Consider the following 16,911-nt stretch of genomic DNA (forward strand, 5'->3'; position numbering starts at 1 on the left):
AGAAAACAAGCCATTGTGTCACCTACTTTATACTGATAGCGTATTCTGTGCACTCTTTACTCCTGTGTCGGACCAGATAGGTGCTGTTTCCTTGGTCCACGAGCTCCACCTCGGCCTGGTATCTCTCCATAGGCCCTGCAAACCTGAACCACACGTGAACAGCTACTGATCTTACACTGCAATCGATCATTCTGAACATGAGGATGAGAACAGTCGATACAATCAATAACATAGAGTAAGAATGACTTGCGGTTATTGCTAGCAATCTACAGTCGTTTGTTTTCATCACTTACCAGAGCTGGGCCGAGTAATCGACAGGTTTTGGAACCTGGCACAAAGAAGAATTGCGGTTATTTTGTGATTCAGAGGAGTCGATACTGAAGGGTGGAGGTCGTTTGTAGTAATGTGATATTTAAGCCACATCTAATGGCTAAAATCAGTCTTCTACAGTGAAAAAACTGCAATTGAAAAGTACTACATTCCTACGCTAAGACATCAATAGTAGCCATTATCCGCTGAATGAACTGTAATCACACTAAATGTGTCTTATTGATTACGAAAAATATGCACACTTACACACGGGCAAGGCCTCACAGCATCACTTGGAAAGAAGCCAATCTTGCTTGTTGCCAGAATTCTGCCCTGCAATGGCAACTGGCTGTTAATCGCATTATATTTGTCTGGGAGCAACGACACCTCTCTCTCTCTCTCTCTTCCTTTTCTCTTCCCCTCCCACACTCGTTTCAATAAATCCTCAGCAATTAGCACACAACAAGCAGTGCATCTAATTTGCAGCCCAAGTTAATTATGGTTCAAACTCTGCCGGCAGTTAGATTTGTACTGCATCAAAACAAGAGCCTCGTTTAACACTAAATAATGGATCTTATTCTGGTCTTTGAATATCCAAACAGCGTGAGCTCTCTGCCTCGTACAGAAGACTAACAATTGCGTTTAAGCTAACCTGCCCCAAGCAAACACAAGCTTTATATGAAAATCATTAATTCCTTTAACAAACATAGTGTAGATACACTGTTTCCCAGCAAAGTAAACCCATTTGGTGATACAAATTAATGTCTTTATATACTTGTTCCTACATATTTTACAGCCTTAATTCTATATCATGTATATCATCTTGTAGACAGTGATGAGCAATAAACTAAAGATTATTTGAGTTCCCAATTCTGAGCTTGAGGGTCAATTTGAAGTCCGTTGAGTCAATCTGAGAAGACAGTGAGTGTTGAGGGCATGTGGAGCTCTTCATTCAGCTTCATGCCCTGTTTATGCTTTCCTCCTCACTCCTCTTTATTAGTATGAAATGCTTTTTGGGACCGTGCAAGCCCTGGCAGTAACTAGATTGGAAAGCGAATCTTTACCCATCTCTATGATTCATTCTGTGTAATAACATTTCATCAAAGGTTTTTTGAGAGCCTCTCTCTATTTGTTATGCCTTCGATAAGCGTATGATAAAGATTAAACTTATTACTCTGTTGGCATAAACAGGCAGCAGCCAAAGGATCAAATGAAATTACAGTGATTGATTGTATTGTTCTGCCAGTGGGATGGGGATAATTGCCTTCTGGGTAACAGGGGATATGAATTCTCAATGTTCTGTAATTCCATCCTCTGGCGCCACTGGGGACGCTGAAGATTAAAGGTGCCCTGTGGAGTTTTCATTGTAAACAAACACAGTTTTGTTTAGATTCAGTGTTTCTCACCAAAAAGCATTGTGTATTTAAATAAATATGTGGTTGTTTGGCATCTGTTTTACATTTCGAAAATTATTTTGTCAAAGAAAGATACGTGTCTGTGAGAGTAACATGTAAAATTTGGAGTAACTAGAATTTGAGCTATCCCTGAAACATAGCTGATGAAGCTAAAATTAACATTGGATGTTATATCCATTTTGATGAAGTGATAAGATGGTGATTTCGTTTTCACATAACTATATTAAATGAGGCTGTATAGCTAAATCCAACCATAATGGAAAAAACTGCTGATAAGAGCTTGTGGTAAAGCTATAAATCACTTATTAAATGTATTAAAAGGATTAATTTACAATACTATATTGATTTTAGTTTAATAGACTGAATCAGGGCTACGTTCCTATAAACTGTGGAGTGTAAATAATCAAAATAAAGTTAATTTTCTTAAACAAAGGATTTATAATGGACACAAAGGGGAAGAACATATTGTATTGATAGCTATATTGTCCCCTCACATACACTGAAGACTATCTAAAGGCAGAGTACAGTGCTTTTCTATAACCACCACTCTTCCACACAGCAGGCCAGGCATTCATTTGAAGCTAATAAGCTGAGCTGCAACCCTTTTTCTCTCAACTTCATTATACTACTCTCTGCATTGTGTTAACCTATTATATTGCTCTCTGCACTATGTCAACCCATGTTCACTGTGTGCATATCTGTACACATTCATAATGTATGTTGATAGAAGATATAATAATATTAATATGGGAACCTGGTCATGAAATCATATCTCTACAGCTCCACTAGAATTCCATTTTGAAACCTTATTACAATATGCACTGACTAAAATGAACACAAATGTGCATTATCATTTAATTCCTTTGATTATCACCCCCGCCCCTGTCCCCCAAAGCCTGCACGGTAACCATGGTAGCAAACAAAGCAGTGCCATCAGGTCTGCAACATGACATTCTGCTTGCCATTCGACCAGCTTACTAGAAGTCTCCTGGCATTCGAGCCCTCAGCCTCCACCTTGTGCTCTGTCACAACAGAGAGAAACATGGAGCATAGGAGATCGGGCTAACTGCCTACTCCCAGCTGTGCCGTTGGCAAAGACCGTAGTCTGATTGGAGAAGCACCAGAAGGAGGATGAGGCTTTAATGCCGCCGTAAAGCAGAGTGAGAAACAGCTAGGGAGGCTGCCGGAAGACCCCAGATAAATCGCGATCCTTTCGAATATAGATAAGGTCAAACACTTTTAACCGTTGGCTGACCTCGTGAGATGCTTGCTGAATGTGCCAGTATACGAGGTTGTGCACTACCATTAAAACATCCTCCAGAGGCTGAGGTGTCTGCTGTTTTATTATCTCACTTTGGCACTCAATTAATCAACTGAAGCCACTAATTGGTTAGATCATCTGACGTAGGCTCTGATTCAATCTGAGGAGTGAAAGAAAAGACAGCTACCCCATTTGTATTGTAATTGGGGTTCAGAGGAGTCCGTGCAGATCTTTGACTGATATCCCTAATTGAGGCTGACCTCATCATAATGGTTCTGTCATATTTATGGCTCACCTGACAGGACACAGAATGTGATATATAACCACAATACATTTTGTATTTTGTTCTAACCCAAGGGAGATAAATTGGGGTTGTGCCACCTTTGAAATATATCTTCATTTCTTTGTTTTTTGTGTTATCCTTCGCCTAATGGTGGCACAACCAGCAGGAGAGAGAGAGGAAATGACATACAGCACAGATTCAAACTCATGACACTGCAAAGACATTGCGTGCACCGAGCCGACCCGGTGAGCCGTATCATGTTATTTTTTCATAGAGTCACAGATGTTGAGATAAAAAGAGGATGAGCTGAGTGACACCCACCTGCCACCAGGAGCTGTGCAGGTCGGCAAACATCAGTTCAATGACATCCCCCGCATGAATACTTAGTGGGGGCCCACGCTGGGGACAGGGGATGCCACTGTAGTCTCTGATCACAACCATCCTGGGTAAACCTAGCAGACAGGGAATACAAATACATCTATACTGAAATCTTAGATATTTATCTAAGAGTCTACAGCAGTGAAGCAGCAGCAGCATCCGATTGTTTCATCATCATCATCACGTTCTGGTTGACGCATGAAAATACTGTAACTCTGACACATGCTGTAAGGAGGAGGCCAGCATTAATAACATCGACCACAATTGAACGCACAGACAAGCAGATTATGACTAAATAGCTCAATAATAAGACCAATTAAAAAACAGGTATCATTCAAGGTAAGACTCTAGGTGGAGTCTACGTTTTACTACTTAAAATACCTTACCTTTATCTTTATAAGCTTTTTTTTATAAGCTTCTTTTAGAGAGTGTTGATATTTTTAAAAGCAACCTTAAGACCTACCTTTTTAATTTGGCTTTCAATTGAATTTTATTTATTTATTCTGCCTTTTATTTTTTATTTTAGCCGGTTTTACTACTATTCTGTTTATTCTATTTTATTGTTTCTTCTTCATAACCCACTATGTATGTCTGTTTTACTTCTTTACTTTAACTCTTTTACTGCTAACATCTCTGGTTTTACCCACTTTATTCTACAATGACTTCATTCTATTCTTACCTTTAGTATATTTTTAATATTTTATTAATCTTTTATTAGCTCTTTATTTTATTTTGTTTTTATTTTATTTTTTTATGTATTTATATATAAATTTGAATCTTACCTCAGGTTCTTCCTCATTGAAGATTTCCTGTTTTTGTGTTTGATGATTTCTTTTTGTTTGTTTGTTTGTTTTGAATATGTAAAGTTTGATTGATTGATTGATTTAGTAATGCTATGACATGTGTTTATACAGTAAGGTCAAATATCTAAAACCTTAATAATGGATGAGTAAATGAAAGTTGGAGATGAGGTTTGACTCTTGTAATGAAGCCTATAATATGAGAAAGTCTCAATGATGATGCCGTGCCAGCGCATCATGTGTTGGCGTAACACAGACTCAGACTACACAGAAACAACTTGGATTAACATACTAACAGACTCTGGATTCAGCCGCATCTGATCTTCCTGTCAATAACTGTGACTCCACTGTCTTGAGTCAGTCCTAAAACTTTAAAACCCACAGTAAAGTAAACAGAGACACAAGCTCTCTCAGGCTCACACCAACACAACACTCAATCAAGCACTCCAAAACACAGTAAAGCAACTAATGTTACAAATCTCAACACAATGTTCATTTTTCAGTGTTGTTTTTGCTTCATTTGGGTTTTATTATCTGTCTGTAAGATTTCTATCTCCCCTAAAATTAATGTAAATTCAAAAGGTTCATGTGTCTTTAAAGAAACAATGTCCAAGTGAGACTATGCTGTCAACAGTTTTCATAGGGACTATTTTTTAGTTATACAGTAGCCTCATTTAATCATTTGAATAAACTAGCCCTTTAATAATTGTTAAGGCTAACCCTATACAAAGCAAATCCTTTCACTATGGTAAAGGTTTCAACATGAGTGATCTCTAACATGAACATAAATGCGGGAGCTCTGACAGTCTTTTTGATTGAGGTCTAAACCACCAAAATGGCACCATCCTAAAAAGCAGCAATTTACTTCCGCAGGAAATTCATCTCTTTGATTCCTGTACAGTGCGGCTCCAATCTATCCCCAGCGTGGCAGACAAACACAGCCACAAGCATCCGGCTAAGGCTAAGACGAAACACTGCTGCCAACTTAAAAGACACAGCCACTTACTCTCCCCAGACTCACACATCCAGCCCCCTCAGACACATCTCCCTTCCAGCCATGGCTCCCCTGCAAACCAGCCCAAGGAAACTATTAGCTGACGGTGACCTCAGACGAATGGAATATATCACATTCATGTTTTTAATAAGAACAATAAGCACGGCTGTCTTTCTCATAAAGCCCCTTATGGAAATTGATTTATCATGAAGGCACAGCTCAGCGGTTGAGGCCGACGCATATAGACTGCTGCAAGTGCTTTTCTGCCAGCATTTCTCCCGCCATGGATCTCATAATGATTCCACCCACTCCAATTCATCTCAATGCCGGCTTGGGTTTAGGCATCGCGGCATGCGGTGAGAAAAGGGATTTTAGTTCTTTGGTTAAGGATCTCTTCCACATCCTGTTATTCATCGGTTATTCTTACTCAAATATATTTGTCAAGATAAAAATGTTGTTGATCATTTCCTCCTTTGAACCGTCTGTGTGAGCAGGAGAGAGATTCATGTCAGTGCATTTCTAAGAAAACATCTTTTTTTTTTTGAGAGTTGAGTAATATTTGATCAAAAACGTGAGCGGCATATGATAACATCTGAGGGCTAGCTTTAAACCATCATCTATCTCCTTCAGGTCCCACTCTGGCCTCTGACTAACCATCCCCTTTTCATCCTGTCTATGTTTCTGGTCTTTCAGAGAATCGAGATGAAAGCAGGCAGCTTAAGAAGTACCACATAGCAGGCTCTCGAAAGTGGTCAAGCCATACTGACCTGGGTCTGATGGTGTCGTACTTTCCTGTGGATGCAAACAGAAGATAGAGATTTTTTTTAAAAACCGAGCAAGAAAAGACAGAAGTACAGAAGGAGAAAGAGACTGATAAATATAAAAAGAGGTAATTCTTGTTCCCTGTGTGGGATCAGCCTGACCCGAGGAATGAGTCATACTCTTTATACATCAGTGAGTGTGAAAGTGTAGTCTAACCATTTCAGGAGTGAAAAACTTTTAAGAGTACAATTTAGGAGTAGAGAAGGGGTAGGGTGAATAAATACATAAAGTCTGGATCCTTTTTTTTTTTCTTTTTTTAAGATTTTGTTGGCATAGACGCCTTTATTTAGCAGTAGACCGACAGGAAACATGAGAGAGGGCAGGTGACATGCAGCAAAGGACCTCCGATCGGGATTCGGACCGTATATATTCGGGGTCGGCTGCGTATATATGAGGGAGGGGGTTGCATTTATTGTGCATAGACGCCTTTATTTAACATTTTGGGGGGGTGGGAGTTGGATTTTTGCATTTATGATTTGAGAGGCACATCCAGATTTCCAAAAGTAGTTCTTTTGGCTTTTTGTGTGAGGCTCCCTCTCTGTTATCCAGTCCTTTTGATCATACGTTTTTTTGCTAGTTCATATTATTTGGGTCGTATCTTTAAAAGGACCACTTGAGAAATCGTTGCTTTCTCAATTGACTCTCCTTGGAACAATGTGCTCAAGTGAACTATAACACTGGTAATGTTATTCAGAGCTGTGGTTGTCTTTTAGTTCTGTTTATGTTGTTTCATGTAAATTTAATGTGTAAGCCACTGTGTTTGACAGACTGATCATTTGTGTTTTTGTCAGCAGTAATATATGCTGACTGTATTTTACTCTGTGCTTGTTTGTACACTTATTTTATTCACATTGTGTTTAGTATGTGCATGATTATATTTTATTTTGTAGGTTTCTTTTGGTTTTCTATTTGCTGCGTTTCCCTCCTGTGCTCCACACCTGCTCTGCATCAGTCTCGTTAGCAGTGCCGTGCTCCCAGTGTTTCCCTCAGCCTATCGGCTCCTCTCCTGCTCCTTGTCTAATCACCTGTTCCACATTCCCTCATTACTTGTGTTTGTACTATAGTCCTGGTTTTCAGTTCGCCGTTGATAAATCATTTGTTCGATTCTGTCCCTTTTTAATCTGGCCAGCCTGCACGTCTACGTCCTGTTCCTAGTTAGTTAATACATATACTATGTCCTGCATTTGGGTCCACCTGCTTCACACTTCATGACAAAGTGACTGATATAGAGTCTGAATGTGCTGCAGGAATAAGACTATAGACTTTTAAAGTGTTTAATTGTAGTTTATGTTTAATTATGATTCTCATTCGGTAGTCCCTTTAATTTAAAAATGTGCCAGAAACCGAAATATTAAATGAAGAACAACAACCAGCAGAAGCTCTGATTATCTGAACAGACTCTGATTGGATAACACATAATGATGGTGTTGGACTTTTAAATTAAGGACATTTCAATTTCCGAGGACACACTGCTCACGTCTTTGAATGAAAGAGCAATCACAAAATTGTAAATGTTAAAGCAGGAGAAAAAGTAATTGTGAGACAGGATGTGATTGGTAGACACTTTTGCAAATTAAGTTAACATCTTAAAATTAATTTATGATGATTAATTCATTTAAGTGTATTATTAAAAGACAGAATAAGGAAATATAATTATTAACTGGCAGATTTAAGGGTTTTTAAAATTTCTTTTAATTATTTATGTATTTAGAACTTGAGTTTCATTTAAAAGCAAATGTAATTGATTTATAATTATCCCAGTAGTTCAGGCACCATAGACCAATGGTTCTCACACTTAATTTTAATGTCAATAACCCCTAAACTCACAAAAATTGCACAGAGCACAGACCCCCATTTGGTAAGATTTTGTCCCAAGGTCCCCCATGTGATAAGATTTTTGCCTATACATATTCTATAACAAAGAATGTATAAAAATATTCATACTAAATAGTCATACATTCTTTTATTGGGTTACTTATGGATGGCATTATAATTAAAATAAATGATACGATGATGATCTTTATACTGGGAACCCCCTCAAGCACCCTTGAGAATTTACATCTCTCATTGTTCAGAGTTATGAGTGCATGTGTGCTCTGTCTGCGCATGTGCGGGTGTATATTATTTAATCTGCTTGTTATGTGTCACTAATTATGTTAGCTTTGGTATCTAAGTCAAAGAAGAGAAACAGTCCGGGTCTTACCTTGGGCCTCGTCTTGGCAGAATCTGCAGTCAGGTGAGAGAAACGCACAGTGAGAAGAATACAATATCAGTGTGTGGTAGCTTCCTGACATACAACCTCAACTGTCAACCTCTGCTGGCCCTCATCCCGCCTCAGAATGCATAAAGACCACAACGCTTCAGCTAAGAAGGCTTGTCACAGGCCTAAGCTGCCTTTAGCTCTCTGTGTATTCAGGGAGGATAATGTAACTAAAGTGTGGCGCCAGACCGATGACAAACAGCTAAAGCTTGACACAGGAGAGAGATACAACGATTGAGAAACAGCCACATGTGTATAAATTAGTTTAGCTTTTAATTAAACAGTTAGACACAACACAATGTATATCAGCTGCAGCTTAACAAAATCTCTGATGGACAATTTGGAAGGCAAAATCTGACCTCAGGACTCCACTTCAGAATAAACAAATTCAGAACGGCGCCCTGCTTGACCCACAGCTGCAACTAGAGGAAAATCTCTTTAAGCCACCGTGGAAACTGATAGTAGATTTAATGGCAATTTACCAATTAGATTTGAAGGTATAATTTGAATCTTGGCCTGAGGATGGAAGAGCAAGAGGAGGTCAAGGAGTCACCTCAATTGGAAATGTTAATTCTCTAGGTACCATGAATAGCCACAGTAAATTTTAATGCATTTCCATCCATTTAATATATTGTGTTTAAAGACACCAATCTGGTCTGAGGGTGATGCAAGAGGAAAGCTCATTGAGTCCCCATAATGTAAAGGAATCATCCTCCTGGGAGCAACATATGTGCTCAGTAAATTTCATGGCAATCTGCCTTTTAGATTTTGATATTTTGTGTGTATAAGTGGAAATCGTAGCCATGTGGTGGCGCTAGAGAAAAGGTCAACATGGAAATGAAGCCATTAGTTTCCAAGATAACTTCTCATCGTGGACCAAAGTGTTCAAAAGTCAAAAAAGTTCAAACTGAATCAATTGGAGAGGTCTCACCTGTTCTCCCACAGACTCCCAGTCGGCCCAGGCACTCCTTATGGGCACCCAGCCCACATTTTACACAGAGATAACCCTGGTTAAAGATGCCCCTGGAGACAATAAAGCATAGGATATATCTCATGTATAACAGCGTCCTTAAGAGAAAACACCTTGACATTTTAAATTTTCGGCTTCTGTCGCTCTCTCAAGATAAGAAAAATGACACAGGAAATGTCCTTCAGCTCTCCAAAGCCATAAATATGATACTGTCTGGTGTGAACTGAGACGGCTAATATTACAATGAAAACCCAGTACTAATAAGCAAGTTTTGGTTAGGGGAAGGACTCATTTTAAAGTAATAATTTAGTTTCCTGAGGCCTGAGTTCATAATGTCAGGTTTTCATATCCTAAGTATGAAAACGATTTGAAAGTGTTTTCCCTACTAACAGGAAAGTGCTATCAGTGCAATAAAATGTTATTTACATTTCTGAAACAATGTGTGTTGTTCATGTTCACCCTGTCTGACAGAGGCAGTTCAGGATGGTTGGATCTTACCTGAGCAAGAGGTGACAGAAGCTACAGGAAGTGATCCTTTCAAAAGTGTGCATCTTGAACTGGTGGGAGTTGTGGTTGGCCTTCTCTGGTCGGATATTTGATCTGAGATGGGACAAGTCAGGGGAAAAGAAAAAGAAAAGTTATCCTGTGGCAACCATAAATGTACATTTATGCCAGTCCATCTTGGAGATGTAGTGATATTTCTCAGCATAAGTGAAAACTGTTGGTGGCGCTACAAGAAAAATCAGATGATCCCCCAAAGTCCTGGAAAATTAGTTTCTGGTGGTGAAATTTGATGGAAAACCATCCAATAGTTGAGATATCCGACTGCTAGACTGACATACCAACATTGCCAACTGTAAAGCTATGCTGACTAACATGGCTAAAGTCATGTGGTAATTGGGTTTGTGAGTGTTTTTCAGTAGTGGCACCAATTTTCTCTCAATTAACTTATTACAAAAATCATGCTTAATCATTTGTTTATCAACTCTATTTTTTGTGGCTAACACAATCTGCAGCTTAGTCTTTCAACTAACTGAAATGAAAGCAATTTTACCCCCAGCAAATGTGTTTGTCTAAATGAAGAGGACTTGAATCAGCCCAGACAAATCCAATTTTGAGCTGCATGTGTTCAGATGTGAGAGGGGAAAGATGCATATCTCAAATAAGCATCCCTTCTGGAAAGCAAACAAGCACAACTGACACAAAACCATCGTTTTGTACTGAACAGACCATAGCCACTTAAACTGAGTGCTCCCATAAGTGAGTCCTTCATCAGGAGCCCATATCCTCTTTGCAGGTACAATTTTCACTTTCTGAATGGGCCCCTTCTGGTGTCATTACCCAATGCACAGAGGCACACATTTGTGTTTTCAGACACACAGCCTACATCTGCAAATAGAACATTTTCGAGGCGGATGAAAAATGGTTATTTCTTCTCTAAATTTTTGGAGCACATTTCAGGGGCTCTGTGATTATTGAGGTGTATGAACTCATACATGACTGCATAAACTTTCAGTTCAAGTTAGAGAAAGACAAGCCATAAGACAGTGCATTGTTTATTGCACAGTCCCACGCATTGTTTTACTACAGTGCATAAATCAAGTATAATCCAGCCTGGAATGAGAACACATATTCAGGAAGGCTATAACAGTCAGTGTGCTTATCAGGGGTGTTGTTTTCTCACATACCCACCCCAAACAAAAAAGACATTTGTTCAGTCAATCAGAGTGTAATGTCAAACAAGACTGTATTCTCTCACATCAACATAAAAAAGAATGCATGCAGGATATCCGCCTGCAAAAACCTCCCACTGATACAAAATAATACAAAAGACACCTCCATAAAGCACTGATATGAATAATCATTGAGGCAAAATGATTTCTTTGTAGTTTTTAACTTCTGTGGAACAGTTTATGTTTAATGTGTGGGTGTGTATGCAGGAGTGTGAGTGTGTTATCATACTGTTGTCAGCACTGTATGCTTGATTACAGCTAAGACCTGATCAAACAGTACACATGAAAGAGTCAACACCTCTCTCAGCCTTGGAATAACATGCATGCAAACAAAGACAAACACCACGCATACACACACACACACACACACACACACGTACACAGTGTGTTTGTTCTACGGTACACACATTCACTGGACTTCTGCGTCGCTCACAGCCCGTCACAGCTGTGGTGTTCGTGTCCACTTGTACTTACATGGCCATTTCAAACTGATCCAGCCATTTCTTCTTCAGCTCTCTGGTCTTGAAAAACAGTTCAAAGCCTGTGTGCCCCTGGTGGTGAGTCACGTAGAACCCATAACACCACTGTGAAGGTCAAGAAGAAGAAGACATTGATCAAAGTGAGTCTATTTTCTAATACATGTACATGTACATTTGCATATGTGGTGTATATTTATAAAAGGCGAAAATGCCATGACTAAATTTATACTGCAATTATCAGCTCAAAGATTGTACTGTACAGCTTCAATAGTGAGCACAGTTGCTCCGTGGTTACCACTGTTACCGCACAACAAGTACAATTGTGTTAAAACTAAGGGAAGGATTTGTTTTTCTTAATAAAGTGTATGTTCTCCTTTCTCTAATACCAATGGGAGATTGTCATGAATTTACCTGTAGGTTTCAAGTAAATGTGCATTTTCACTAATTAACCGCTAAATATGTAAAAGCTAGAGAGAAAACGAAAGATAACCGAAGAAACTAAATACTCCACTTTTCCACTCAAAGTCAGAATTTAGCAGTTTACACTATTAAAGCCTCTGGATAAATCCCCCACAAGATTTAACTGACCCACTTTGATGAGAAGATTGATACCACTCTCATACGGTATGTGTACAGTGACTAAACATGAAGCTAGAGTCAGGAGAGGTTTAGCTTAGCTTAGCATAAAGACAGGAAACAGGGGGAATGATTTACAGATCTGAAGCTAGGCTACTGGAGCATGGAGATGGTTTCTCCTGTGGTCTGCTGTTCTGTTATCTCTCTCCTTTAATGGTGTGCATGTAGAAGTGCAGTCAGTTGCTGTACTGGTATTTTACACAGGTATGTGGGCTTCCTTTTTGTTATTTTATTTTCATACATAAAAATTGCCTCTGTATAGTTACAATTTAAAAAAAGCTACTTTCCCATACATCAATCAGAATGAGATGTTTTTTGTTTTATGGACATATGAAGAATCAAATGTGGTGAATGTACCAGTATGCAAGTCATACAGTCATTGGGCTGCATGCCCTGCTGAGGAGAGGTGTGCATATAGAAGCTCGGTCATGTGAAGTTGCTGCACTGATATTATTTTATTTCACACAGCCCTTGAGAGAATAAATCCCCTCTGGATGACAGCAGTTGTCCTTGTCTCATTCCTCCCCAGCCACACACACAACATAGATTTTGTAGAAAAATGAATTGCAGACCAGACCAGCTACATGAAGACTGATTCTGGTATAATGCAGCTCCATAAGCTTATACCCAATCACACTGGAGCCAATCCGTGCAGTGTGTTGTTTGTCTGAAAGTTGTTGTCTGTCTCTGTTTTTCACAGTTGTTTTTATGACAGATGCCACATGGCTGCAAACCAAATTGGTTGATTAATAAAGTTGCAGCAGTCATGCCAATCCATGTCCTTTTCTCCAGTTCTGCCAGTGACAACATACACAAAGATGATTTGATCTCTTGACATACCACCATAATTGCTGTCATCAATCCTTACTGGCCTTGTTTCTTATGTCTTGGTGCCAAAACTGGTGCCACCAGGCTCACAGGCCAACCACAGTGTGTTGGCTGCTGTTTCTTATTAACGTCACATGAGCAGCAGCAATGGGAGTTTAACCAGAGCTCTGCTCAAAGAGGAATTAAGCTGTGATGACACTGAGGCAGACTCTGTGCATCTGCCTCAGAGAAACCAAACCATTTGTCAAAGCTGTACATTTAGGAACAGTATCAACATTTCTAAGACACTGTTGCCAGATATCTTATAGTAATTACATCAATTACAAAAAAATAAGGATGTAAAAATAACTGCTGCTTGCTTATTTGCTCCAGTAACACATTGGCAGCTGCCCAGCAAACCAGCAAAGCCAGGTTACTCAACCGTAGGCCACCAAATAGCTCCACTGAAGCATTTACAGGTTAAATACCTTTCCCACAGGCATATTCAGGATTGTTTTTCCGTCCAATCCCAATCCTCTCCACTTTTTCTACCCTAATCTGTTCCAGCTTGTAGTGTCATACCTAATAACAGCAAAGTGGAGGGGTTTACCTGTCGATGATTGGCTGGCCCTGCAAAGTCCTGAGTGTTTTAGAGCTCTGCTGAGTGTTAAATCATTGATGGCTGGGTGGGTGTTCAGTGACACCACATTCACACTCTGAAGTTTCATTTAGCAGAAAATGATATATAGCTATAGGCAGCCTTGGAGGACTGTGCACATTCATCACCTGATATTAGCATCTCCGTCCTGTGGTGTGTGTGTTTGTGGATGTGTGTTGAAGTGGCTGTAGGTACACAGTGTTTGTAGGTCTGTGAATATTTGTCTTTTTCCATGTGTGAGTCTTTGTAAACATTAATCTTTATACATGTGTTTTTTGTCTTTTTGTGTAGGGTATGATCAATGGAGCTTTATGTTGGAGGGTGGTCAAGTATCCAGACACGTTGGGCAGAATTACACTGTTTGTCTCATTACACATTTAGGGAGAGATAATAATGTTTGAGACAACTACAGTATAAACAATTACTAACACACACATAGTTCCAAAACACACACACATACATCATGACTGCACAATAGAGTAAATGAGCATGATAATGGAGCCCCTTTGATAAAAAAAAAAAAACACAAAACCATCCTATTCTGGCAAGCTGTCAGTTTCACATTCGCAATCAGCACCAGAGTGAGAAGACACCATCTGTGGGCATACATCAACAAGACATCAACAAGTCCCCTCCACTACAATACAGTCTGCAAACATTCCCACAAGGCGGAAAATAGCATACTGTATAAACTGTGTAGGGTGACGAAAAAGGAGCTTAGTGAGCTTCTAAATCAGGATTTTACAGAAAGTAGAAAACACCACCGACCTTACACAACCTTGTGAGATATTACTCTCATTAGGCATCTATTATTTTCATTAAAAAAAGCAACATTTCTATAATATTGTTATCTTAGATTAATAATTTAAAAATGTGTTGTAGCGATAGAAATATATACAAATATGAGTATTTATGCATATGAGTTCATATACAGGTTCTGTCTATTTACATGAAGTATAACATATATATATATATATATATATATATATATATACTGTATAAATATATACATATATATATATGAAAATATATTATATCCTCTGTGTTATCTGACCTTTTTACCCTCTCGGTCAGAGGTTGGATTGTTGGTGATCTTGAAGTAATTGAGGTCGAGTATGTCCTTCATCTCGTAGATGTCTCCACGTCTCTTGCAAACAATGACAGCCACGTCAAATAAAAAGATGTGTCTGTAACATAAGAAGTGAAAATTAACCTTTTTATTCAGCTAACATTGCTGAGATTTCTTAATTATACAGCAAACGTAGTGTCTTACTGTGTCTGTGCAAGTATCCTGATTGTTTGGTTTGTATGAGCATTTGTAGCAGTGATTTAATAAAAGGAATGTATGTATTATCTTTATCTTTTGTATAGTTTTTAAGCCGTGTTCACACACTGTTTTCACTGTGGTGCGATTCTCCTGTCTGCTATTAAATTTCCCTTTCAGGACAAATATGCTGAAGTTGAACAACCTGTCTTGTTTCCTCTTGTCAACGCTGGAGATCATGCGCACCTCTCCGTCTCCTTTTGGCCGACCGAAGCTGATTAGAGGCTGGTTCTAAAAGTAAAATAAAAAGGTTTTAAAAAACATCTCCCAAGGGGGGGCAAACAGTTTCAGGGGAGGCTCAGTGAAAGGAAGTGGAAAAAAATATTACATTAGTTATCAAAATATTACAGTAGTTATCAAAGGGGATATAACAGTCTAAATGTGTGTTATTTGGTAGAGAAATAGTAGTCTTGAGGTTTTTTTTTCCTGTTTTTCAAACTTTCCCTGAGGCACAAACTAATAAACGTCTTCAGACAGATCTTTTTTATGTATCTGGTGTAGTCTGAAGTATCTCAAACAGCAATATCAGGCTATCTTGGCTCAATTGGTGAATGTCAATGGGATCAAATAACATAATCATGATCCCATAAGCATCCAGAATATTGAGCAAGAGGGGAAGGGTAGTCCCTTTTTCCAATCTTTGTCTGAGGGGGACGCCCATAGTCTCAGACATTGAAATCTCTCTGTATCTTTTCTGTATCATTTAGCGTCAATGTCTCAAGCGTTGGAGAATGACGTCAATCATGCAGTACTTTCTCCCATCAACCCCTTGATGCAGAGCTCAGATCTGACAAACCCAAGTTTAGTAAAAGCATGTGAAGATCAGTGTATGTTTTATGAACATCAAAGACTTTTTGAGAAAATAAATATTTCTAGTTTCTAGTTACAGGGTTGCGCTAACTCAAATGCCTTTTTAATGCATTCTGGGGAGCATTGGTTCCTATCATATAATGCATATTAAAGTATTCTTAATAAAGCATCATAGAGCTAGTGGCAGCATTAGCTGATCAGTATCAGCCTACTCTTGTAATCACCACTCATGTTCAAGACAAGACAAGAAGGCGTTTTTTACAATCTGACAATCTCTCACTCATATTGCTTCCGCTGATGGTTACCCTTTTGCTCCAACCTGCTACATCCTGCTGCTGCTGACTGTGTCAACTGTCTTCTTCCTTCATCACGTTATCTCCTCCTGTTCTACTTTCTTATTATTACCATACTTGGAAATGGCATCTCTTGCCTTATGTATGATGATGTATTCTGTATATTTACACTTCCTGGTGATATGCTTCTGGTGGGTTCTGTAAACAAAGGGGTTTATGGTGCTTAGCGCTGAAACCTACCTGATTTCACCATCTGTGGCAGAGCTGTTTAATTTCATATTTTAAGTACGGGAATAATTCCTTATCTCGATGCAGTTGCTATGAATGTCACCTTGTTTAAGCCTTCAAGGAACAATTATTTTCATTATCAAATAATCTTCTAATTATTTTTTCTATTGTTCCATAAAATGTCAGAGCCTAAAGTGATGTATTAAAATGTTCAACAATCAATCTAAAATATAACAATACTATCATATACTGTATGAAAAAAGAAAGCAATAAACCTTCACATGTAAGAAGCTAGAATAAGCAAATGTTTAGTACTAAAATCTTTGAAATTGTTGATGAGTTATCAGAATAATTATCTCTTCATTCAGTCTGATGATTGACTAATGAAATAACTGACTAACTGACTCATTCAATTTCAAACATATTATTATCTTTGGAGATGTCAATTTCG

The 16,911-nt window shown here is 38.7% G+C and overlaps 1 protein-coding gene across 1 annotated transcript in view; it reads right to left on the reverse strand.

The window, feature by feature from the left end:
• The window catches only part of LOC128368611 (guanine nucleotide exchange factor VAV3-like), a 46,140-nt gene that overhangs the window by 11,295 nt on the left and 17,934 nt on the right, over positions 1–16,911 (reverse strand). Inside the window, exons 13-23 of the mRNA XM_053329464.1 lie at positions 15,275–15,360; positions 14,860–14,992; positions 11,700–11,809; positions 9,991–10,092; positions 9,454–9,545; positions 6,204–6,213; positions 4,795–4,815; positions 3,590–3,758; positions 577–642; positions 294–328; positions 27–143 (exon numbers count right to left, since the gene is read on the reverse strand). Coding sequence (XP_053185439.1) covers positions 27–143; positions 294–328; positions 577–642; positions 3,590–3,758; positions 4,795–4,815; positions 6,204–6,213; positions 9,454–9,545; positions 9,991–10,092; positions 11,700–11,809; positions 14,860–14,992; positions 15,275–15,360 — 941 coding nt within the window. The remainder of the gene's footprint in view (positions 1–26; positions 144–293; positions 329–576; positions 643–3,589; positions 3,759–4,794; positions 4,816–6,203; positions 6,214–9,453; positions 9,546–9,990; positions 10,093–11,699; positions 11,810–14,859; positions 14,993–15,274; positions 15,361–16,911) is intronic.

The sequence above is a fragment of the Scomber japonicus genome, chromosome 12 (genome assembly GCF_027409825.1).
Source record: "Scomber japonicus isolate fScoJap1 chromosome 12, fScoJap1.pri, whole genome shotgun sequence".
NCBI classification, from domain to species: Eukaryota; Metazoa; Chordata; class Actinopteri; order Scombriformes; family Scombridae; genus Scomber; species Scomber japonicus.